This window comes from Poecilia mexicana, unplaced genomic scaffold (assembly GCF_051168715.1).
Source record: "Poecilia mexicana isolate PSO_F unplaced genomic scaffold, ASM5116871v1 scaffold_11, whole genome shotgun sequence".
NCBI lineage: Eukaryota > Metazoa > Chordata > Actinopteri > Cyprinodontiformes > Poeciliidae > Poecilia > Poecilia mexicana.
The window spans coordinates 8710612-8736431 of NW_028263380.1; the positions used below are offsets into that span (position 1 = coordinate 8710612).

The 25820-nt window shown below is 38.5% G+C and overlaps 1 protein-coding gene across 1 annotated transcript in view; it reads right to left on the reverse strand.

Moving 5' to 3' along the window:
* The window catches only part of adgrb2 (adhesion G protein-coupled receptor B2), a 178920-nt gene that overhangs the window by 37226 nt on the left and 115874 nt on the right, over positions 1 to 25820 (reverse strand). Inside the window, exons 17-21 of the mRNA XM_088010131.1 lie at positions 8457 to 8560; positions 7954 to 8056; positions 7275 to 7425; positions 4725 to 4794; positions 2581 to 2647 (exon numbers count right to left, since the gene is read on the reverse strand). Of these exons, the coding sequence (XP_087866257.1) occupies positions 2581 to 2647; positions 4725 to 4794; positions 7275 to 7425; positions 7954 to 8056; positions 8457 to 8560 (495 nt within the window). The remainder of the gene's footprint in view (positions 1 to 2580; positions 2648 to 4724; positions 4795 to 7274; positions 7426 to 7953; positions 8057 to 8456; positions 8561 to 25820) is intronic.

The following is a 25820-nucleotide window of genomic DNA, read 5'->3' on the forward strand; positions in this document are numbered from 1 at the left end:
GGAATGGAGGCAAGGAGAAAAGAAGGAAGAAATCAAGGGTGAGAAGTTAAGGGCATGTGACAAGTGAAATTGTGAAATTGGACATAATAGTAGCCAAGCAATGAATATTAACAGTCATGAAATCCATTATCTCCTCGAAAAAGCCCCGCCAAGCTCTCTTGTCAGAAATTCCAGTACAAGCATCCATATCCCATCTGCACATCCGTGAATGTGTCCGATCCATAGTTTATTTCCTGACATGTGCTCGACAGCAGGAGTGACAGATTCGATGCCACCCAACAGCATCAACAACAGTGGCAACAATTAGCAACCTAAGATGTAGCACACTCTATCCAGACTTATTAAACCTAATGGTAGAAATCTCCACCCTGAGATTCATTAAGCACGAATTATCACACCTCCGTAGAAAAACAGACAATTAAGACCCCACTGAGATGCAATTATGGCACTACATTTTACTGTAGAGCCGAGTTTAGGTAGCTGTGCGTGAAAAAAAATGTCCAGCCACTGAACTTGGTAAAAACAACTCACACAGAGCTATATTTATGCCCCACCATGTTCCTTCTAAATTGATGGTCAAGGACAGGCTTCAGCCCTAGATGCATTTGGTTCGGTGACTCATGCTCTGAAAGCACGCATTACAGGGAAAGTTTAAGGGCAAGAATAGGGCTATAATTCAGTGTAGAAATCTAATATATAGCCAAAAGCTTTTGTCTGCTTACACTGTATTCTTTTTTTCCTGGGTTGACATTTTAAACTCGGGGTTCAAGGGTCTCTGCTCATCATTTTGACATGTGTGCTTCTAAAGTGACGGCCGGAGAGCAACTGAGATCAGCATGCATACTCATTAATGCCATCAGCTTTTGAGGGATGGGGCACATCAGAAGTTAGATTTTCCTTTTTTTTTTTTTTTTTTTTTTTTTTAGCATTTAGTATTGCCAAACTTTATTTTACTTATGCTCCTTTCCGCACTGCTAGTGCTAGTCAAAATCAATATGAACCTTATGTTGAGTACATTTAATGATGATGCATGTCTGAACAATGAGGATGTGAAATTATTTTGTTGGAACTGTGGTAAACGTTACTAACTTATGGCAGTATATTAAACATGTTTAACAAAGTCATTTAGGGCACTTTGTATGCAGTCGGGGTGTTCACTGAAGAAGACCATGTAAGACAATTGTAATTTATGTGTTTTGTTTTGCAGGTGCATTTGGACCTGAGTGATTTTGATTGTGTCAGATATAAAAAGTGGTCTAATTTTAAAATGTGCATTCAAAACGTTAACATTTGTTGCTTTATGTATCTTTCTTTCCGCCGTGGTCTTATATTGTTGCATTATTATGACATGCTCGAATAATAAATCATAAGCATCCAGCTACTAGCATTGACCATGTACTGTAGGCTGTCACCAGGGGCAACACTTGTTGAAGAGGGTACTGGTGCAAGCCTTCAAAAGAATAAAAAAAAAGGCCATAAATAAAATAAAATCAATATTATTATAAAGAGGCAGCCCCTAACCGCCCTCTTTTTATTATCCTCTGTAGCAGCAAACAGTGAAAGAATAAAAATATCAAATTGAAAAAAAACAATGTTTCTCATTATTTGGTTGACTTAGCCCTGAGCTTGCTCTGCACAGTTTACTGTGGAAGAGGATGAGGAGTGGAGATATGGATGTATCATATTGATATTGTCATCATGCAAAGGCTCTCCAAGTCCTCAGCTGCAGCTTTCCCAACACCCAGGAGGAACAGGCAGGAAACAGGATGTGCTGAGGTGTGACATCTCTCTGACATTTTTATTAGCTACGGCAGAGCTGTGTTCAGGCCAAGACGCAAGATGCCATAATTATTATATTATTACAATTTGTTACTAATTATAAGTGAAAATAAATATTAGCATATTAGTTTGAAATATTTCTACAATGTATAATTTATTTGAAGTACAATGAGACAGATTAGGCAAGATGTATAACAACATGTATGTTTGCATGTAACTACATTTAGGCAAAAGTAAAAAAAAAAATCAATTTGATGCGTGTGAATTCTGTAGAGGTATGTTAAATCTTTTCCTTTCAAATTCTTGACTCCCATTTTAGGATTAAAGCCACAGACTGAGTGCCATTTTGTTGAGAGTTTGTGAGTGGCAGAAATATAAAAATGAAATCATCACAGAGGACTCAGAATCCCTCTGCTAAAATTTGGGCCAACTGGCCACAGTCACAAACATTAACCACATTTTCTAATCATCATTTTGACTAGTCAGGTCATAGTGGCCCTTTCCATTTCTGCTAAAATCACATACCTTTACCTAAAAAATCATTCCCCGACAACAAAGCAGCCAAATGTGACCAAGTCCACACACATTTTGGATATTCACAAACGTCATGAATTATTCAAATATTAGTTACACATCCAAATCAAATATAATTAATATATTTGATATATGTAGGAAATATTATCTCAAGTAGCCAATGGAACATTGTCCACAAACGTTTAAGGTCATATTCGGATAATGTTTGGAGGGAGCATAACAACCAAGGACCACCATCCAAACCATGCAATAGTGGGCAGAACTCACCAGTACAATGACAGCAGCAGGACCAACGAAGGCATAAAGCAGGCCGCCCTCCAAAGACAACCAGCAGCTGGAAGAAAACAGAAGCACAGAACAGATTGAGGGCTCACATTTCACTTCAGTGCGAGAGGTGATGAAACTTTAGATTAAAAAAAAAAAAAAAAAAAAAACTTAACTCAAATTTATTTGGTGAAAGTGTCCAAGTAATGAAGAATTTATTGGACTTTTTTAATTTTTTATAGCTAAATGAAATTGCTTTTTTGTTTTTTTTGTTTCACTTGAGATTGTTTTCTTTTTAATGTAGATCTCCTGATGCCCAGCAACAGACAGATTTGTACAATAAATTTGGGTGACTCCTTCATTAGCAATGACTCCCTGCCAGTCTCTGCTTAGTCTCCATGGTAACCAATATTAGTACACTGACTGCAGCAGGACCAACGAAGGCCTGCTTCGTCTGGCTGGACACAGAGATTGCAATGAAGGCTTTGAAAAATCTAAACAGGAGTCTCTTACTTCCAGGTATCTGATAAATCCTCTTATCCAAAAGGCAAATATTTAGTTGAAAGAAAGAAAGAACATGATTAATCCCACAAGGTTGTGTATTCAAAGTGCTCTTCAGGATTACCTGGTAAAAATGTGCTTTCTGTTGACTAAGAATCAATAAAATAAATAAAATAAAATAAATAAATAAATAAATAAATAAAAAAGTGAAATACTTATGAAGAAAGAGAGGCTACTACATTTATGCATGCAATCATTTAAAATTCATCTTAAGAGCCTATGACTATAAAATCTGTTTTTGCTTTTTTTTATCAGATCATTGCATTGCCTGGAGGGAGTTGTTGTTGTTCTGAAACATGAACCAGCATGATCTGGGTTATACATAACCACTGCGGTTACTTAAACATTTAACAATAAAACGTGACATCATCTTAAAGATTGATAAAAAAAAAAAAATCTTGTTTAAATAATGACTTCTGTATGGTTTTTTTCCAAAAATAAACCCTTATGAGAGAGAGTGGCGCACTGCCGTTATTTATTTGCCATTATTATTTATTAATGTTTAAAAAAAAAGTTACTCTTTCCACTCAGTAAAACTGTCTATGTGATTTTTTCTGTGGTTGAAAGGTCTTTGAATAAAATGCCACAAAAAGGACTGGAGTCACCGACTATATGGAGCACTTCCCCATCTCTACCTTGGGTTGTGTACAACTTCTCAGCTACCTATTAAAATGCCACTACTTTACACTATTCCCTTGCTAAAAAAATAAAAAATAAGAAAAAAAAATCAGCTGTTTGAAAATATTTCTGTCACAAACTATTTAGCAAGTTAAGTTTGAAAACTAAAGGCGCCTGCCTACTCCAGGCAGGATCATTACTAACTGCAAAGCAGAGCTCCACTTTAAAAGAAGAACAAATAAATAAATAAAAAAATGTAGCAGTCACGCAGGTGGTGGAGAGATGAGGTGGATAATTTGCACACACTTACATTTTTATATTGCATCCAAACTATAATAAACATACACATTTTGGCCTCTTTTAAATGCATAAACTACTTTTTAAGTATAGTTCCAGTCTATGTGAGAGGCCTTGGAGTCTTCCAAAAACACTTTCTCTCGTAAAACCTGATAATGTAGTCATAAATACCGCAAGCCACAGAGAGATACTTAAAGCTTGAACTGTAATTTCCGAAAGCGATCAAGTGCCTTGATGATACCTCCTGTTAATTGCATTGAGAGCATCATGTTGAGCTTATTAAATAAGAATCTTGTACATTTCATTCAGTTCAGTCTTTATATTACCATATTTTTAAAAGGTGTCAATATACAGCACACTGAGAAATTAGGGGAAACTGGCACCTTTGTTGATGAAATAAATATCTTATTAAATCATAAAAAAAAAAAAACTGATATTGGTAACAATCCAGATCTGATAATCACCACTGCATGGTATTCTTTAAGAGCCTTCTACTTGTAAATATACAGAGAAACCAATGGAAATCTGGCAGTAAGACCAGTGAATGCCACTACACCTCAGGCCCATTTGAGAGCTAGTGAGAGGAAGAAGCTGCTATTAAGCGAAGGCATCCAAATTGAGTGGTGATTAGAGCGCAAGAGCAAGCAGGGAGTCTTGGGCAGAATACTTACTAGCTGGCGGTGCCATAACCTCTTGCTCTGGTGAAACCCACCGACACTGCAACAACAAGGGCAGGAAGACCTGCAGAGAAACACACGCGCACACACACACGCGAGAAGAGAGAAAAAGATCAAACGGCTGAGACAAAAGGATGAAAGGAAGCTTGGATGGTGATGGGACACATTGGCACAAGAGACAGTGAGAAGAACAACTAAATGCAAAGCTTGCTTTGCAACAGAACGTAACACGTGAACGGGTGACTGAGACCGATTTGATTTTGTGTTGTGCATATGCTCCCTTAAAAAAACACTAATAGTCACGGCAATGTGTCTACACGCGTGCCATTTGCACCTTTTCAACATTTCATCACTTTGAAAAAGAAAATTATTTACGTAGTTTCAAAAAATTGCTTTTAAATCAAATTTTGTGTGGTGTGCATAGACGAAAAGTTGCGAAATATTTGGCAAAAAAAAACCCCAACAACATTCCATATATCGTGCAGCTCAATCTGTCTGTCTCTGTAAATTGAAAAAAAAAAAAGCGTGACTGTTGCCGATTGCCTGCGTGCAAAAAGAAGGAACATCGCGGCGCCCGTAATGAGTTTGGCTCTGAAATATTCTCGTAATTAACAAAGCTGTGATTATGGCTGGTAATGAAAAGCAATTAGAAAAAGTCACATTAACTTTAACAAATAAGATGGTTGAGAGCCAAGCCTGTCCACCAAGCAGCCTGCACCGAGTCTCAGTTAGTCAACAACTTCAATCTGCCGTTTACTTGTATAATGCAGTGAACACACAAACACACACACAAACACACACCTATGCATATACGTATCTGGCTCCGACCCAAATCCAGTTACACCCTAAAAATCTCCTTTCTCCTTGGCAACAGATTTCAATCGCATAATTTGCCGGGAAAATTGCAAAACGGACGGAAGGAGGATAACACGTTTGATCCTCTCCGTTCTACCCAACTGTTTCATGCGTTTCATGTGCGTCTGGGAGTGTGTTGGAGGAACGTGCCGCAGCCACCAGCACACGCCCTCTCCCCCCCCTCTCTCTGTGTGTCAGTATCTCCCCATCTGTGACTGTAGAGCAGTCTATACATTCTCTGCCTCTATCAGGTAAGGGCATCAGTGACTTGGCAGATTAGACTGCTGGGATCAATACTGAGTGAAATGAGCAGATTGTGTCCGTGTGGGTGTGTGTAGTGGATGGTGCAGTGTTGTAATTTCCAGGCCTATCTTGAAGCATCTCCCCCGTGTTGTGCAGATGTTATCATATCTTTTGATTATACACCGAACATTCTCCGTCCATGTTGCACCTGGTTGTACAACGCCGAGGAGACGGCATAATGGAGTAACATGGAAGGTGAACGGAAAAGGTGGCGTACGGATGAATAGCGGCAGTGTGCGCTCTCAGTGAGCAGCCTGTCCTTTCTTGGTGTGTGTGAATAAGGAAAACGCATTAGGAAGTGTAAATATGGCTTTTGGGACATAAAGCAGTAAATAATTGCTTATAGAGCCGTCGAATAGTGTATAATGAGAATGCAGGGAATGAAGATTGTTAAGCATAATACGGGCAACAATTTCAACACTGCAAGATAATAAGCGGTTACATTTCCATTCTGAAACAAGCCGGTCTTGCTGCGCTCCATCACTAATGCACCTCACATAAGACTGCTTCAATCAGCAACCAATTCAGAAAACTGTAATTATTTGCAGTGGGACTCAGGGGCAGGATAGAAGTCCACTAAAAGTAACAAGAGAAAGTTTTGTTATTTACAAAAGTCCGTGGTGAAAGTGCCGTCGAGTATGTTCTGGAATAGTGGACGCTTATTTAGCTTTCTGAAATAGATTGGTTCTATCAAGCAGCAACTCCCAACTACTGAAACTCAAAGAGAAAAAAAAAATAAACTGCTCTTCTCGGAGCTTGTGCCCCTTCAAGAATGTCAATGTCCAAATCTTAGGAAAAAATTAAGCCTGGTAGTTAAACAATAAAAATCCCCATAGAATATGAACAGATAAGCTTGAATCATCTCAAAGCAATTCTAATTCTAGTCATAGTGTTGACTGGATGGTCCTTTGAAGGTCCTCATATTTTCCCCATATTACAGCTAAAAACTGTAACGTATTTGCAATTAACCAACATAGTGAAAAAGACTTTAGTCAGATGAAACCAAGATTCACATGTTTGATTTAAAATGCAAGATGTGATTGAACACTGATGCTGCATATCACCCCATCATCCTGAGGCAGTGTTATCAAAACTTCAGGTAAGATGAGCTTTCGATCAGTTGTGATCACACCAACATGCAAGTCTGTTCAGAAATAGGTTTGGTCTTTCAGATTGAAAGCTAGCTATTTAAAAAGGCTGCTATGAACACTGCAGTTCATTGAACAACCCGCGTCTGTGCTTGTTGTATCTTCAACATGAGCAACTGCATGCATATTTCATAGACGTTTGTTTTATGGCGAGCAGGCATCAGGAGTCAAAACGCAATCCTAAACGAGGTCCTGACAAATGTATAATGTGAAATGGATCGAGCATGTGTATACTTACCCCAGCCGAGGCACAGAAAACGCTTGCGAATGATGCGTGACCTTGTTTTGCCAATGACAGCCAGGTAGGACTGCCATGCCTCAGTCAGCACCCAGCAGAAGGACGCCAAGAAAAAGAAATGCAGGAAAGCAGCAGTCACAGTACACAGCCCCTGCAGCAAAGCGAGAAGTAAAGCAAGAACTTAAAGCAAGAAAAAACCCCAAAAAAACTGAGATACCTTACAAAACACACAGATGCATAGAGAAACTAGTAAAGGCATCAAATAAGAAGAAAACAAGTGAAACTTCCGCAGAACAAAACAGCAGGTAATCGAAAACGGCAATCTAATCAAGAACACTCTTTGTTCCTTAATGTTGAAGGTGGCTTTGCTGTGTTCTTCAGCTAGATCGATCCTGACTGCCACACGGTGAAGGCTTGCTTAGTCAGACAGCTCAGAGGGGTTTGCCAAAAATGTCAGCATGCTGCTTTGAAACCTCCACTGTATTAAGCTGTAAATCCTGTAAGCTGTTTCTTTTTTTTTTTTGTTTGTTTGTTTTCAAAGCTACTAAAATAGGCAATTTGAATTTGTGACCATCATAGATAAAGGTCTATAAAAACAATATATATATATGTATATATATATATATATATATATATATATATATGTATATGTATGTATGTCTTGAAAAGTGTGCTTTACCTTGTTGAGTGTTTGAGATTGTCCTAGCAGAATCAGTAAATTGGAGGCCAGGATGGAGAAGCAGAAGTTGACCAAGATGATCGATCTCTCTGACCGGATGTACCTTAGGAGCAGAAGATTAGAAAGATTTAAAAAGTCACATTCAAAGCCCTACAGATCTTTCTTTTCTCTCTCTCTTTTCCAAGACAGCTTAGTCATCAGATTGATTTTGGCATCTGTAAAGAGTATTAGTAAAAGACAAATAAAGGAATCAAAGGAGGGAAAAGCCAGTCACCAACCCCCTCTGCTGTAACTGAATTATTTTGTTCTTTATTAGGCCTCGATGGCTTTTTTTTGTTTGTTTTTTGTTTTGCCGCCATAGCTGATGGACACAAATTAAGCTAGATTTTTTTTCCAATTTGCACTGGCAGAAGCGTGAAAAGAACATTAGCATTGTGCGAACAGGGAACGTATAAAATACAGATATTGGTGTCACACTATTAAATGTGTGTGCATGCAGTCACCTCCAAAAGGCAGCGTAGATGAGCAGCAGGATGAGGAGAGCAGTGCAGGACACTCCGCAGCCCACCATGAGGGGCACTGAGGGCATGCTGGTAGGACCCATGTCCTGAAACACAAGGTCAGAGGAGAAGGCTGGTTAATTGTTACCGCGTCAGTTTGTCCTACTTTGGTCAACAGAGAATGAAGGCCCGGCTCATTTTACAAGTGCATCTCAATAAATTAGTGTATGATGGGAAGGCTCATTTGTTTCAGTAAATTAATTCAGAAAATGTAGCTCAGAAATTCATTATACACAACGTGATGTATTTCTAGCATGTACTTTAGATAATTTCGATGAATAGAGCTGTACAGAGAGTGAAAATCCAATAATATGTCGTCCTACAGGGCATGTTAGTCGCACTCCACATCATCTAATGTCCCCAACACTCTAGTATGGACTTTGCTTCACTACCAAAGAGGTTAGTGTTGCTTGTGCACATTCTGCTTACCCTTCTTGCAGAGGATGTCGATAACTATTTGCCAGACAAATGTGGAGTTAGCGGTACTGCCCACAAAAATGTAGGCTGAAATTATTTCTTTCAAATTGCAATTATGCAATGTTTAAAACTTCCGATTGATCAAAAATTGCGTTTCTATTTGCACTCCAGATGGAAACTCAAAATGTTAATGCATGTTTAAAAATAACCAAACAAATACGTTTGTTTAATGTTATTCCAACGGGGTGATATGCAACTGCACAACACAAAGACACGGGAAGACAGAAAAAGAGATGAGAAAATGGCAGATGCCTCATTTTTATGGAATCTTATTTCAATGAAAAATGGACTAAATTAAAATTGCAGACAGATTTAGAGACGGTTTCTTTGCTACGAAATAACACATTGGTTGGTATATCATCTGTTATGCAAAAATATGCAAACAAATCTTAATGTTTTGATATTAGAGCAGAGGAATAAAAATTTAAAGTGAGGATTAAAAAAATAGTGAAGAAGGTAAAATATCTAGAACAGAACAAGGTCCAAACTCAAAGTAAAATCTGATAAAGTCCAAAAATGGATGGACTTCATCAAAAGGAACTGATGCAGATAGATGGAGCATCACATTTAAACAGGTGATAGAGCAAAAGGTCTAAGTTAACCGTTTTACAGTAAAAAAACAAACAAGCAACCACTGCACAAAAGTGGAGCTTGAGCTTCCCAACCTGAGTTTATGATTGATATTTTTGTTGCTGTTGCCTTTTCTCAAAGCTAGTAGCAATAAAAAATCACAATGCATTGCAAGATTGGTTACAATTGTTTTTTGATTGCTTTGCAGAGCAAAGCATGCAACACATTAATTTTGCTCTATTACCTCAAGAAGACATTGGTAAAGATGATGGAAGGACGGACAGAGGGATGGGTAGATGGATTCGCACTCGGCTGATATTTATTCATCCAGATGAATGGAGTCCTAATTCCCTTGCTGCCCACACCAGGATTCTTTATTTAGTCCATTCATCTGGAAGTTGTCAATGACTTCAGACACGTTGACCCGACTCCCTTCCTCATAAAGGTCTTGGAGATACCGTCAGACACCTTCTTTAACGATGCCGGGGTCATTTGCACAAAGCAAGCAGTCCCACGAGGATTCCTTTCTGTTTTAATTGTTCACATTCTGACAAAACTATGAAATACTATAGGATCTGCAGGGGGCAAATGTTTATCAAACCTGACCAACGGCCCACAGTTTGTGAGGTTGTTTGACCAGGCGGTCAGCGGCACAGGAGCACCACAGGGGACTGTACTCTCACCATTCCTTTTCATTCATTACAGGTCAGACTTTTAGAATCCCGTCATCGACAGAATTTATCAGATGACTCAGCAAAATGAGCATTAATCAGTCAATATTGTTATCACAAATTGGACAAAAAATACATGTTTTTTTGAAACCGGAATGGACGGACAGAGAGACAGATAAGTCTTGTCAGGCTTCCAAATTACTGCCTTGCCTTTACAGCCTCTATTAACTCTTCCAGTCCCTGAGTTTTAATCCTTTTAACGACTCCTGCAAATTACAGGCAATTACCTTTAATTAGAATTACAAGAGTGTGTTACAATGAATGGAGTTGGATAATGACATGCAATTACACTTCTCCAAAAGTTGTTCCTTTATTAAAAGTACAAGCAACCATCTTGACCAATGTGTTGTACCCTATAGAAAATGTGGTGCGCCTATGTGCATGGACACTGATGATTTCAATTTACTGCTGATTACAATGACATGAAGACACACTTTTTCCTAACAGTCAGTCATCGCCATGTAAGAATCTTGTAAAAAAGCTTTGTGTCCCTTTTTGTGTACCTAAATTTTTTTTTCTGTCTGTGTTAAAGGGTTTAATACAACTTGAAGATTAAGAACAATAAAGCAATTCATGAAATGTTTTTTCAGCAAAACTTTGCTCTCAATACGCATCTTCGAAAGGATGAAAAGTAAGACACATTTATCTACATGTAAATCCTAAACCCTACTCGTACCCAAATGGGCTTTATATTTGTTCGGCTTAAGATTTCAGTCACACAGTTACGCTTAAGATACAGTGCTTTGGATTAAAAAAAAAAAAAAAACATGTAACGTCTTAACCATTGAATTTAATTGAAAACATACTCGTCTAAGCAGATGCACCTAACTGAAAAATGTGCAGGAATCTGTCTTCCCAAAGATGAGTAGAACTCATAAGTCTGATGCAAGAAAGGGGACCTCTTTACTTTCTTAAAAAGGAGCCAAGAATGCAACCTAAAAAAAAACAGTGAAGAAATTCACAGAGAGATGGAGCAGGAAGAGTTAAAGACAAGTACGTGAAAGGAATGAGGGGGGTAGGGAAGGAGAAGAAAAAGCAACAGAAAGTCAAAGCTTCCCTTTTAGTGTTTTTTTTTTTTTTCCCTGGCCCATCAAAGGAAGCCAATTTCTCCAGAGGAAAGTGGAATAGGTTGGAATACCAATACGGCATACACACAAAAACACACAAGTGGGAGAACGGAGGTGAAACATAATCAAAACCGTCTCACAAGAAAAGAGAGCCACGAAAGAAACGAAAGGGGGCATATGAAAAGCATCTGCTTCGGGAAATTGGGAAGTGCCAAGGGGAGAGGGAGAAACAAGAGAGAATAATTGTGTTTGATTTTATGTAGAGAAGAAGGTCAAAATGCCTTTTACAAATCCGACAGATCAGACCGTCAACGCATGTTGAATGAAAAGTGTGCAGTGCCCAGCGAGTGTATCAGTTTCCCTGTAAAGGTCCTCTTACCCCCACATTTTGTCATATTAGGCAACACCAACTTGAACAAACTTAATTGAATTTAAATTAGAGAGGAACTGTAGTGAATTAGTGTGAAAAGGGGGGAGGAAAAATCCAAATAAAAATCTAAAAAGTTTGCTGCATATGTAGTCAAAGAAAAAAAAAAAATACTTGAATGTCATAATCCCAGTATCCAGTTTAGGCAGCATTAGGGAGACCAAGGAATACACCACACAGATCAATGATAATATTATGGAAAGGTTTAAAGCAGGGCTATAAAAGAGTATCCCAAACTCTGAATATTCCAAATGAATTTAATTCAACATTTGAAAACGGAAAAGTATGACAAACCAAGACATGGTCATCCACCTAAACTGACAGGCTGTGGAAGGAAAGCAGAAATGTGACAGAGATGCACGGTTACTCTAGAGAAGCTGCAGAGATCAATAGCTCGGGTGAGAAAATCTGTAGCCATGCACTCCACAAACCCTACCTTTGTGGAAGACTGCCTAGAAGAAGTCATTACGAGAATCCATTAAGTCCTTTTCATTGTTTGCAAACAGGATAAACCATATAAACGGAACAAACGCACCAGAAGAAACTCTGGTCAGATGAGACCAAAACAAACATTTTTGGTCTAAATGTAAGGCTTTGTGCGATATAAAACTAACACTGCACACCTCTTTAAAACATGGTGAGACATAGTGCTAACTACATCATGCTGTGGGGATGCTTTTCTAGGGAACTTGGTTAGAAAGAACAGTAGGTTGGGTAAATAAATACTGGGACAAAACCCAGTCCAAGTACACAAAGTACTTATAGGACAGTGAGGGAAGTTCATCTTTCAGTAGAACAACAACTCTAAACATTCAGTCCAAGCTAAAGTGGAAAAGGTTGTCAAATGTGTTGAGATGTCCCAGTCAAAGTCCAAACACCAATCCAAAGGATAATCTGGAGCTTGAAACTACTGTGAAATGTGGTTCTACAAAGTACTCGCACAGCGTGCCAGAAAACATAGGCACGCTAAACAGTTAAGCCTTTCATTTAGCAAAAAATGTTAAAAAAAATAGTTCAAACCATGAATTACTTTCTTTTCACTTCACAATTCTGCACCACTTTCAGTTGTTCCATCATAAAAAAGAAACACAAAGACATTAGTTAGCAATTGCAGTAAATACAGGAAAAATTCAAGGAGTATAGATACTTTTTCAAAAAGTGCTTAAATATGCACTTTAGAGATCCTCTTTTTTAATACGTTAGCGTTTCTGAGATGCCACACTTTACTGTATTCAAAGCACGTTAGGAGACGGTCTTAGAACTCCTCATAGTTCTTTGGTTGCAATGTAAAACAGGCATGCATAAACCGTACATCAAAAATGAGATTCAATGTATAATGTGATGATGTAAGGAAACTGGTACAAAAAAAAAAAAAAAGTAAATAAATGGAAACAGATTACCCACACAAACCCTGAAGGCCTGAGGCTTCTTTCTGCCACACAAATGTTATGCCCTTAAAGGAAACCGTGATAATACATTGCTGCTGGTCAGAATGGATGACCGTGAAACACAGGGACTACAGATTAGTGCGAGAGTGTTGAGGTTCTGCTGTATACGGCCAGTTCCCCCTGGGCAGCTTGGAAACCATTTGATGGAAAAGATAGCTATTTTCAGCTCAGGAAGTTTAACCTACTTATCTCCTCTCTCTGAGACTTCTTCTCTCTTCTTTCCCACCCATTCCGCCGTACCAACCTCTCCGTTTCCGTCTCTGCCTCTCTAGGTTGCTCATCCCATTCCCCTTACATCTTTCTTCCTCAATACTCCATCAGCGTGTCTTACACGTCAGTGCACCTGTTAATGCACCCTCAATGGGGAAGCGCCCTAGACAACTTGAATCCAGAGTCTATCTGCGTCTTTGCCACATGCATCACAAAGTCGGCATCGGGCGTCACAAAGAGCGGTGTTTCTATACTCAAGTGCAGAAAACTACAGCTTAATGGCAGCACTACATTAATAATAATAATAATAATAATAACAACATTATAGTTCATGAGCAAAATCACACCTTGCAAAATACAATATTTAATTTGAGTACATTTATTCAGAGGGGAAAAAATCTGATAAGAGTAGGTTACAAAAGAATAAAACAAAATCACTGATGCCCCACCACCCCAATTCATTCCTGTAAAACAAGGTTAATTGAAACTTTATGTATTTTGGTAATATCTCTTTCGGTTATGAAGATGATTTGACCCATATGCCAATTTTTCCTTCAGAGCCCTTCAAAAGAGTAAAAAGAACAGGAAAGGCATAACTCTTGAACTTCTTATGACAAGAAATGGCTACAAGAGATAATATTTCCCTAAACATGACCACATCAGTCTGGGCTATAATTAAAAAAAAAAAAAAATATATATATATATATATATATATAATTGAGGTTCTGTCATGTTTCTCTACCAGACGTCTGGGAACTGTATTAGTATCCCATGATGTGTTGGCTCTTTAAAGATTACATTTTAAATGGAAGTGTTGCAGGTTCTGCCAGAAGAGGGAAAATAAGTCAACGCCAATTTTATAGCAGCGGGGCACCAATTCAAAACATGTAGCCATATTAAAAGAAATGATCCACAAACAAAATCTACCTTATTCAAAGCTCATATTTCAAAAGCATGTTCTAAGAACCAGTTTCACACTTGACATCACAGAAATCTATAACAGACTACTCAGCATTTAAAAGAAAAATATCACTTATTCTTGGAAGCTCCATTCATTCTATTCAAAACAGAAGTGTGCAGTGGTTACTGGTTGTATTCTGTTTTCTCTGATTTTACTGAGACATGGACATTTTGCATTTTCTTCATACTGTATAAATCTGAATTTTCAATCTAATAAGTCTCAGCACAAATGAGGTTTTTTTTTGTTTTCATATACTTCTTATAAGAATGCTTCTGGGTAATAAATAATGTTGAAAAGCCTAGATATTTCCCCTAAAATCGCGCCCCAGATGCATGGAAGATGCGTGTTGAGAAGAAATGTTTAGTATGTGGGTTTTAAATAACAGTTTAGTTTCTTCAGAAAGCCAAGACCCCAGGCAACCTTTTCAGGTTACCTATGGTAACCTGACAATCATGCATGTTTTTCTAAGAAGCAAATCTGAGGCTCTGATGAACATCTACTTTTTCAAGAGATTGTTATGTTTATCCCTGCTTTTGCAGACTAACAATTCCTGGAAGCAAAGGTACATTGTGAGTATGCTGAGAGAATTTAAAAATAATAATAATAATAAGATGCCTGAAGGAGCACAGGAATAAATCATCTTTATGTCATTTTATAAATGACAGCCTGTCGCAAAATCCAAAAGTTTACACCACTTTTGGCAGACTTGGAACAGATCGACAGGTTGAAGTTGGTGGGGCGCATTGAAACAACCAATGCAACTTTAGTGTTATAACACAGAACCTCTATAATTGAAAGACAGGAGATATCCACTAATATAACATTGTATCCCACAGATACGAGCATTTCCAGTTTCAGTTAGTTTTAAAATGTGAACATTTACTAAAACACTGTGTTTGACTCACTGCCACTCTAGGAGTATAGTTATCTTTGTACATACTCAATGCAACATGACATGTTTCTACTTTGGTAACATTATTTTTGATAACGTCACAGAAATATGCAAAAAAAAAGAAAAGAAAAGAGGAAATTATATTTTTATTTTAGCCTCTATCAACGTCAAGTAAATCAATAAATGTAGAAAATGTTGATGCAATAATTTTCTTTGCTATTTCTGCAGTTGTATAAATAGGATTATTCTTTAAATGAAAGAAATTAACCTCATGTTATGCATAAAATTAACTCTTATGTAAATAACATTAATACCTTACAGATATGGTATTTTTATTCAAAGTTATCAAAACAAATAATCTCATATTTTGTCCATAATTTCTTTGAACAGAGCTCTATAGGCAAACATATATATTTCTTTTCAAATGCGCTTTGTCTTTTTTTTTTTACCCCTTTAAACACAAAAATACTCCAGGGAAAATGAAACTTTTTTCTTCAAGATTAAAACAAGTGACACACCAAACCTCAGTCTTTGTTCATTTTAAGACTGAGAAACACATGCTCACCTTTTTTCCCTGATTATTCCTGCTTTCAACCTGGCTAACCTTTAATTAATGCAAAAAAGCATCCAGTTCCAACCAGAATCCTTTGTAAACTTCGGAATGCCTTCTCCTTTAATTATTGTTGACAAGTGCACGATCTTTGCATGCTTTAACCTTGTAGAAGTCGCTTCATTTGGAGCAGGCCTTTGTTTTCGTTCTCGGCGCCGTCTCCGATTTTAATAAGTTAAAATATGAGCTGCCATCTTGCGGGGCCTCAGTCATCCCTCTCTGCCGTCAGATCGGGAACAATGGCCATTAATAGTCTAAATAATAGAGTGAGCTCTAAAATGTTTCCATTCTGATTAGGGGAACCCTGAGCAACCAAATGATAGCGAGGCGAAACAGATTTAAGCTCATTCCCGGCAGAGACGATCGTTTCACGAGAATGATTGCAGCGAAAAGCAGTTAGTTTGGCAGGTGTATGAGAAAAAGCTTCGAGAAAGCCCGTACAGAACAAAGACGGCATGGCTGAGAGAAAAATACTCTGATGCAGTAATTGGTTAATAAATAAATTATCTTTCCTGTCCTCTCTGCTCTGAATGGGGTGTTTGTCTCCCCGGAGTTGGTGTGTTTGTGCGCTCATCTACAGTGACTGAACTGAGGTCTCAGGTGCTGCTTAAACCACTGACCTTTTCACTAACATTTCCGGTTATCTGCCTGAGTGAGCGCATGAGCTACAAATCCCCCAGTTATGAGAACAAATCTGAGCGAATTACTTCAAGGTATAATTATATTCCAAGTAAACATTGCGACACTGAAGCAGAAGCGGTATAAGGTGGTTTATTGGCTCTGGTAACAAGTGACTTTTCAAAAGGCAATACTTCCTCAAAAGTCCAAATCTCATGATCCCCCCACCACCACCCATGAGTAATGTGAAAGCCAGCCTGCATCTCAAGGGTTTGTATTCCCACTGGTCACTTTAAGAATTAAGTGGCTCAGTCTATTGTATCTTTTCATGACCTAACTCAATCAATCCCTCCTCTGCCCTCCATTTCTCTGAAGTGAAGACCCGTCTGGTGTCTGAAAGCAACGGTCCAAAAGCGACTCGCAGCACGGTGTACGCGCAAATACACGTGTGGAAACCTCAGCGGCTATAGAAAGTAAACAGGATTAACTGGCTATCCTTCACTTCACTGTAAACGGCCTGTAATAGCACCACTGCTCCTAAATCCCTCCATCTCTCTCTCTCCTCCCTCTGTCTCTCTCCCTACCACCTCCTCCATTTTCTATTAAACATGGAGGTTAATCCTCGCGCCCCCCCCCCCCCTTGTCCCCAGCGCTGTGGCCCGGGATAAGCTGTCAGAGTTGGGCGGCTGACACTCAGATCTGCTCCAGCAGCCTGGCACCGCATATGAATGTGTGTTTGGAAGACCTCTGCATGCTTTTTCTTTTTTTGGTACGTTGCGACTTGCACACATGCTTCTAGGCCTTCATATGTGTGTCAATGGACAGCTGAACTGCATGTCTGGAAATTGCTTCTCTCTTTTAATTTACTGTCACCCCTTTCATATATGAACTATGATAGCCTGACTACTTTGATTATAAATGTTTTTTCCACATGCCAAATTAGTTGGAAAACGTGTGTAAAACCTGTGTTAAATTCAGAGCTGTGAAAAGAATTTTGCCCACTTACACGTTTGTTTTTATAATTTTTTGTAATTTTTTTATTGTTATCAAATGTGAATGTGTTAGATCAGAAAAAGATAATCTGCATAAGAACAAAAAGCATTTCTCAAATCCCAATTCCATTTACTAAGAAGAACAGGCTGTCTCCAAACGAACTGTGAAAATGGCAATAATGCCTTGTCAAATCCTGATTTAATTATCAAATTCTTTGGAAAGTTTAGTTCAACTTCACTTTTACTACCAGGCCTGTGCAATCAGACAGACAATCAAACATTTATAATCCGATAATATGAACTAAGCAAAACAAAATCTCAAAACGCAACACATGTTGCAATCTAAAGAAGATTTTGTAAAAAAGTCATTGACATTTATTAGTCAGGAATGGGTTACAAAACCATTTGTAAGCCCAGATGACTCAAGAGAACAATCAATCTATTGTCTACATGTAACAGTAGTGAAAGGTAGTTATATGAATTTAATAAACTGGTTTTAGTGAACTAAACCATGACATTAAAAAGCTGGTCAAGACTTACACATTTGTGAAAATAAAATTTCACAAAACAAATACATAAAGTACTAATAATACTTGGCCAAGTGCTAGTTCTCCGTTTTAAGTCTTTTGGGGCACCCTGACAACCTGAGTTAAAAAAGATTCAGTTTCAATTCAAGTTCAACTTAAACACCATTCACATGAGAATTTCCAACACAGCAGTTTGTTATAATGTCCCTAATTTAAAAAAAAGCCAGTCCAAAAATTCCCAGGATGAAAGGACAATAGTGAAAAAATGTCAGTCAGTGGGCTTACATATATCCAAATGTGTGTGAAGATGTGAGTGATAGAGGCCTACCACACCGCAGGATGCAGCAGGACTCCTAGTAAAAAAGGAGGGAATGATTTTTTCCCTCCAAGCCCAAGTGGGAAGGCTCACCATCAAAGTCGAAGGTGGCATCCACCTCAGGAAAAATCCAACATCCCAAAAACAAAAACCTGACCTGTCAACAGACAGGACCAGAAGAATTATATATTTTTTACTAAGCTGTTCTAGCCATAATCCATAAATTAGCTATCAAATTACTTGCAATAAAACTGTTCACCTTTACCATACTATATTATTAATTCACTTTTTCATAAATTGTAAAATCTTTTTTTTTTTAAATAAAAAAATAAAATGTTATCCAAAGCTCAGTAAAAGTTGACATTTGTCTGCCTTCTTATTGGTTGAAACACACTGGAATCTAGTTATTCTCATTGGTTAGGCAGACTATCCTGCTTTCCTAACCAGTGTTTTCTTAAAGAGGCACCCTCATTTTATGTGGGTTACACACATCAAGCAAACATCCAGAAATGGTGAAAATGTATTCCTAGAGCACTTCAGTAACTCATTCGGGAGCTGATGAAATTATCCATAACAACATTTAAAGCACACTTCCTCCGCTGAGATCAGTGTACATGATTATAAAATAAGAAGGTGCAAAATTAGTAAAAACGACAACTGCTGACCAAAAACAACATAGTGCATGGTAAAAAACAATGCAAATGGCCCTAAACAAAAACAAAAAAAGAGGAAATAAGTCATCCAAACATAACAATGAGAGAATACAAGAAATGGACACAAAACAAGGCTACTGTAGTCCAACCTCTTTTTTTGAGCTTCCAGGTTTCTAAAATTTTGTTCTTCTTTGTACTGATGTTGAGGCTTCCTTACCCAACTTTTCTCACTTTCTAAGCATTTTCAGGGCATTCGGGATGCATTGTTTCCTCAGACATCCTCAGCTTAGTAGTCAATACATCCCACAGATGTGGGCAAGTCCAGACCTCAACAGCCTAACAGTTGTTGAAGCAAATTCAAGAAAAAAATTGTTGATTGATGTTGATTTTGTACTTCCACTGGTTGTTCAGTCAGCAGTATTGTTGGAACAGCTGAGTCTATAGAGGCAACTTATGTGCCACTATAACTTCAACATGGACGCATGTATAAAAAACAAAAACAAAACAACAACAAAAAAAACTGTCCACTGTGGTGAACACAATGCATGAAAGAGTTAATTCCCCAACTAATACCCAACACCCATTTTCCAGAATCCAATCTCTGTTGCAGCAACAAAGTGCACTCAGCATCAGTAACAGGAGCCTCTGGCTGAGAGCCATCGACAAAAAAACACTGACCCATACCTTTAGGCCCTCTGCACTGGGTCTAATGGTTGTACTGGGGGCTCAGTGAGGACTCACTAATGGTCACCACACTCCTCATTGATGCCACACATACCACAGAAGTCAATGTACTTTTCCTCCCAGCCCACTTTCCAAAGGAAAAGTCAGTACTGTTCATCTGGACGAGAAGTCACAGGAAGCACAAATGTCGCTTGGAATGACCTGCTCATCATATAGGTCACTGCCATCATGTTGCCCCATAATATAGGAATTAATGCGCTGTAATAGGTTTCAGGCCTCTAAAAAGTAATTCAAACTCTGAGGGACCAAGTAATGAATAACAGCAGTTACTCGACTTGAGGGCATCACATGACTTCGACCTTCTTAACACTCAATGAAAAAGGAACAGAGCCGTTCAAGGAGTAGAGCAGAAGGGAATAATAACCTCCTACAATCCAGCAGAAATGTCTGTCTCACTTGGTCAGCTGTATACATGAGGTTTTCTCTCACATAGCCAGTCTTCCATCCTCAGTTCTAAGTCAGCAATGGAAAATTATCATCTTGGTACTTCTCACCATTCTGCTACAGGACGATAAGGAAACATGCACTCCCTTGTTAGCTGGTGTACAAACAAGTTCCTCCAGGTAGTAGTGACTCAGAAATCATGAAAATTCACGCAAAAAATCAACAACCCCCCTCATTTTTTCATGCTAAAGCATAATTGTAAGTTTACTACAATTTTTAGTCCAAAACATTAGGTTTAAGAGATTACTATCTCCCACCTGCAGGTGGCAGCATTTCTTACTCTTGCTACACTGCTGCCTCAGCCTTAATTAATGCTAAGTTGTAGTCCATTATTGGTATAACAAGTCACAAAAAGTCACATTTACCATCATAAATAAGTGCAAATTTAGCAAAATTTGAATCGAAAACATTATGAGAACCTATCTACTGCAGGTCAGATAATAACTGATGACAATGAATTGCTTAAAGGAACCCTAAAAGCAGATGTCTACTGGGGAATTTGGAAAATTCTGCCACATGATTTAGAGAAATGAATAACATTGCTTGCTTACCACAAGGGCATATAGTTGCTGTATGCTCAGAACATTACGCATTGTTTAGCAGATACACTACTGTTGCTGTGTTGACTTAATTCACTCAATAATATATTATGTCGGGAGCTGAAATATTCCAAACAGACCTCCGGGGAAAAAGATAAGCCACAATGCCAAGCCTCTGTCTTACGGTACAAACCACTACATTCACCTTTTCATGGAAATGGGGACAATCATCAATTCACTACAAGGAGGATGTCACAGCTTAAGTGATGTGACATGGATTTAGCTGAGATACAACATGAGCAAGCCAACTGTTAGCTTAATGGAACAACCTTGGATGCAATAGTGAATCAAGTTTTTTCAATTTATGCAGTCTTACTGACCAAGCAAAGTACGACTAATCACCTTCACAAATTCACAGATGAAAAGCGGTGTGCAGTGTCCTGGCTCATGGAGCTGGACTCCAACTGACAAGGTCCTGATGTACAAACGCTTGAGGTGTGAATGCTAAGTTACAGCATCGGTCCTTTTGGAATCCAGTTCTGGCATCAACATGAATGATGTTGCCTTTCATGTTGCCACTTCAGCTGCACAACTCTCCCCCGCCATTCTTCTTTTACACAATGGCCTAAAAAAATGGGAATGTGCTGAAGCATCAGAAGGCGGCTGCGGCTGACAGAGCCTGCACCATTGTTTTTTGTCATGATAATGCTCTTCACAGAGACAGTAGCGATGATTCTAAAGTTCCTATTACTCTTCCTCCAGCATAGCCACCAGAACGGATCAAGAGGATATATGTTAGGGTTTATCTATTATTATATCCCGCAACAAATCATTTGGAACCTTCCTGACATATTCGCTGTAGACAGATCTATGTGCTCTCTTTGCAGTGAATGGACTGAAAATCTGCATTTCATATAGTCCAGCAGTTTGATGTCGATTTAGTCGATGAGAAGCAGTATTATTTTGTTTTTATGAACAAAATCTTATTAAGAACAATTAAAAGTGCCACCTATTTCATTTAGACTACAATATAAAATATTTTCCGAAAAAAAATATATATATCAGTTTTACAAAGCAGTGATCTCTTGATTCATGTTATCTCTTGAAAAACCTAGGTTACGATGAAATATACTTTTGAGATAAATTTAGTAAAATTTTAAGAAAGCTAATTAAAATATAAAAACACCTAGACGAAAGCATTTTTTTAAATTAACTTTTTTTTTTAATAATGCAGAGACAGAGGTTCATAGACAAAGAATAACCTTGAAAGTTACCAAGACAGAACTAAACATACCAAATTCATTTAGATATAGGACTTTAGAAACTAAAGCAGAAGTCTTCATTCTGAGTCATAGCCAGCCAAACATATTAAGAGAGCATTTTTGAGGCCTTGGTTTAATTCACTAGGTTGTAAAGGATATTTTTTTTAACATTGACAGAAGGTTGCATCTTAAAAATAGGTCATTGAATGCTGCACATCATACTTTAAGAGAGAAAAAAAGCCTAAGTGGTTGTAAACAAAAGGAGGTAGATCTACCTTTCTTCATAATCTTAAACTTTGCAGGGAAAAAAATAAATAACTAGAAAAGTTTACCAAGCAATGATAAATGCTAAATATAAGTATTACTTTTTGGAAGCTAAGCTTTACTTGAAAAAACTTGCACTCAATATACTGCAGGACATTCTTTAAAAGGTCACAAAAAACTCCCACAATGCATTTTGTACAGTTTTTTTAACCATGCAACAATAATGCTTTTAAGAAATGCAAGTCATTGAACTTTGATCACAAGAACATTAGAACTGCCCAGTTCAGTTTGAAATATCTATTTCAATTTAAATATTTTGGGACAGTATTGAAGAAAAAACAAAAACAAAGAAAAGTACACTTACTTACTTTCTTATCACAGTAGACGTAAAGCCTCCTAAAAACTAATCACAGTTGGTGCCCTGATCTGAATTTAATCTTCCGCTGAGGCTTTTAACTTTGGTGGTGTGTTCAACTGCTATCAAAGCAAAATGATGCAACGTAACGACTGACATCATTCACTGCACACCCTGCTCTGTGCATCTGAATTTTGCATGACTGAGAGTAAGTTGTGGGGAAAAATATTAATTTGTTCTTGCAAAACAAGAATCAGCATATGAATAAGCTAAATGTTACTCGCTCACAGCCATATCCATCACCACGGGATCCCAAAGGGAACTGTTGTTCCCTGCCGTGAAGAGGCTGAAAATATCCATTCATTCTCCAAGACGCTTAGCCCATTTCAGGGTAGCGATAGGGGGGAGGCAGATTCCTGGCCCTACCATTCAGCAGCAGCTCTCCAAAATCCTCAACGAGAGATTTCGAGCTGTTTGAAGACCAGCAGGGAGATAAAATCCCTCCCACGAGCCTAAACGGGAGGCACGCTAAGCTTGTGGTGGGGGGGACACATTAGGTGCTGCACCATGTAAGCTAACTCCTGGAGTCTGCTCTACCTAGTCTAGTCCAATCTCAGTTTTGTTATTAACCTGGGGTATCACGTTTTTGCATAATAACATGGGAAAAACACATTGTAAACATTAACTCCTGTTTTATAATCACCCTTAAGGCTGTAATGTTAAGTCTTTGTAAAACTTAAAAGAAGACAGAAAAGCATAAAGTTCAGGTGTAGTGCATTGGATCTTTCCAACATCGTATATTCATCTATTCTCTCAAACAACTTAATAATCTGCACGGTTGCTTGGCTGGAACCTGGCCCAGTTGCCTTTGGGTGAGAGGCAGGGTACATCCTGGATAGCTTGCCAGAGAATTATGAAGACAGACATCAACGATTGCACACATTTATACCAAAAAGCTATTCAGAGGGACCAATTTACCAAAAGTTGAAAAGTTCTAGCCAGAAAGTCTCCAAACGTGATCTGTACAACGCATCCTTCAGGGAGGCAACTAGGCCTGTGGCGATAAGAAATTTTGCTGGACGATAAATTGTCCCAGAACTTATTGCGATAAACGATAACATTGTTGTTTTGAGACCATTTTCAAGTCATATAATGGTAATAATGGCATAAAAATGCAAGAACACATTCTCAATAAACTTTAAATTCTAACTAACATTTAAACCAGGGGTCCCCAAACTACGGCCCGCCTCCACATTTGGTCCGGCCTCCTGAACAATACCAGAGAGCATTCAAATTTTTATTCATTTACCGTATTTTCCGGACTATAATCTGTTTATATATGTGAATTTTTCTTCAACCACCAGGGGGCTCTTTAGCAGGAAGTGAATCATTGGAGGTCTCGGTTACACTAGCAGCAAAATGAGTAAGAAACAGATCAGATGTCTTTGTAAAACTTTGGAAAGTTTCTTTGCAAAGGGGAAAAGGCCCAGAGAAGAGACAGGAGAATGGATTTATCCCAGACCGGTAGGTGATTCCCACATTACAAGCCCGCTCTGCGTAACATGCGGTGACCAAGCTTCAAGCTGCTTTGCCACATAGAGACCAAGCACACTGTGCTCAAGCAACACAGCTCGGGTGTTATTGTCTCCCATCACTCCCTGATGTCTCCTTGCAGAGAAACAAACTCAGGGCTCCCGTAAGTCATTATCATGAGTTAAAATTTTCACGAAAGTAAAATGTTCATTTTTGTGGCGCTTCTGTTATTTTGAAGGGATACGTTACCATAGCGACCAGAGTCAGAGCGTTTGGGCAATGGTCGAGAAGAGATGAGTAGAGCTTGTGAGTCTTAAGTCTGGTTTAGACGGCAAGATTTATGAATTGTCGGCTGATTCTCCAAACCTCTGTGACCACAGAGCTGATAAAAGTACAACAGGTTCGATCGGTTCGTGTGTCCAAGGCAGGAGCAACACGAACCGATTCCAGTCACAAACATCCCGATTCCAGAGGATAATCCAGTAAAACCCCCAACATAGCGGGAATTTAGAATAACCAAACACGGATGACGATGTAGAAACAATAGTGATAGTTTGTGGACTCATTTTAAGAGATAAAAGACGTAACAAAAGAAAAGGCGGTGGATAAAAGCAGCCGCTCTATTTGCTGCACTATGATTTGGAGGTGACTGTGTTTTTTCATAGTTAACATTTTTAACTGAATAAACATAATAATGACCTTTAGATTTAATAATAAACATTTTCACATATCATCTCTGATATCCACCGGACTCTCAGTTGCGCGATATGTCAGCTGTTTGGGATTCCCCTCTGTTCTTACGTCACCGCGCTTTCTGATTGGCTACCTGTCACATTCAGCAGGTTGCATTCTCGTTCCCAGCAGGGAAAACCCCACAGGCTGTGATAAAAGGGCCAAGACAACCCAAATAGGGCATATTCAGAATTTAGTGGGAACACCAATATGCATAAGCCTTATCTAACTGTTCATCCCCCACCCACCCCCCGGGTCGCAACAAAATTTCCAAGTCTTGAGACCAGTCCACGGTAATAAAAAGGTTGGGGACCACTGATTTAGCACATGCTAGTAGCAGACACGAAGGATCAGCACTTTTACTGTTACTGTTACCGTTCGGAAACTACCGTAATCAGTTCTGTTAAATCTAATCTTGGCGACTTTTTCTTTTTCAACCCTAATAAATGTGATATTCAATTGACCTGTTATGACTCAATTTTTGGGTGTCCGCCCCCCTCTGCTGCTGCTGCATAGTTGTGGAAAACCTGAAGAGATATCTGCGGCTTATATGTGCATGTTAAAAAAAAAGGAAAAAAAAAAAACTTTGGGGTTGTGGTTATAGGCCAATGCGGCTTATAGTTCGGAAAATACAGACTATAATCCTTACTGGATTTTTTCTGTGAAGAACCCAGAGAATGGTATTTGATTGTGCTTTCTGGAAAACAATATATTTTTACATTTAGGCACTCCTGCAAATGTCACACTTTTTCTGTTACAAACTGACTCTGGCCCCCCACCAGAGAAAGGAAAAGTTATGTGGCCCTTACAGGAAAAAGTTTGGGGACCCCTGATTTAAACGCTGGAACCGGAAGACATTTGGAATGTCCAAGATAAATAATGAAAGCAACAGAAACGACAAATAAAATGAATTATGGAGTCTCTGTAAGCAAAAC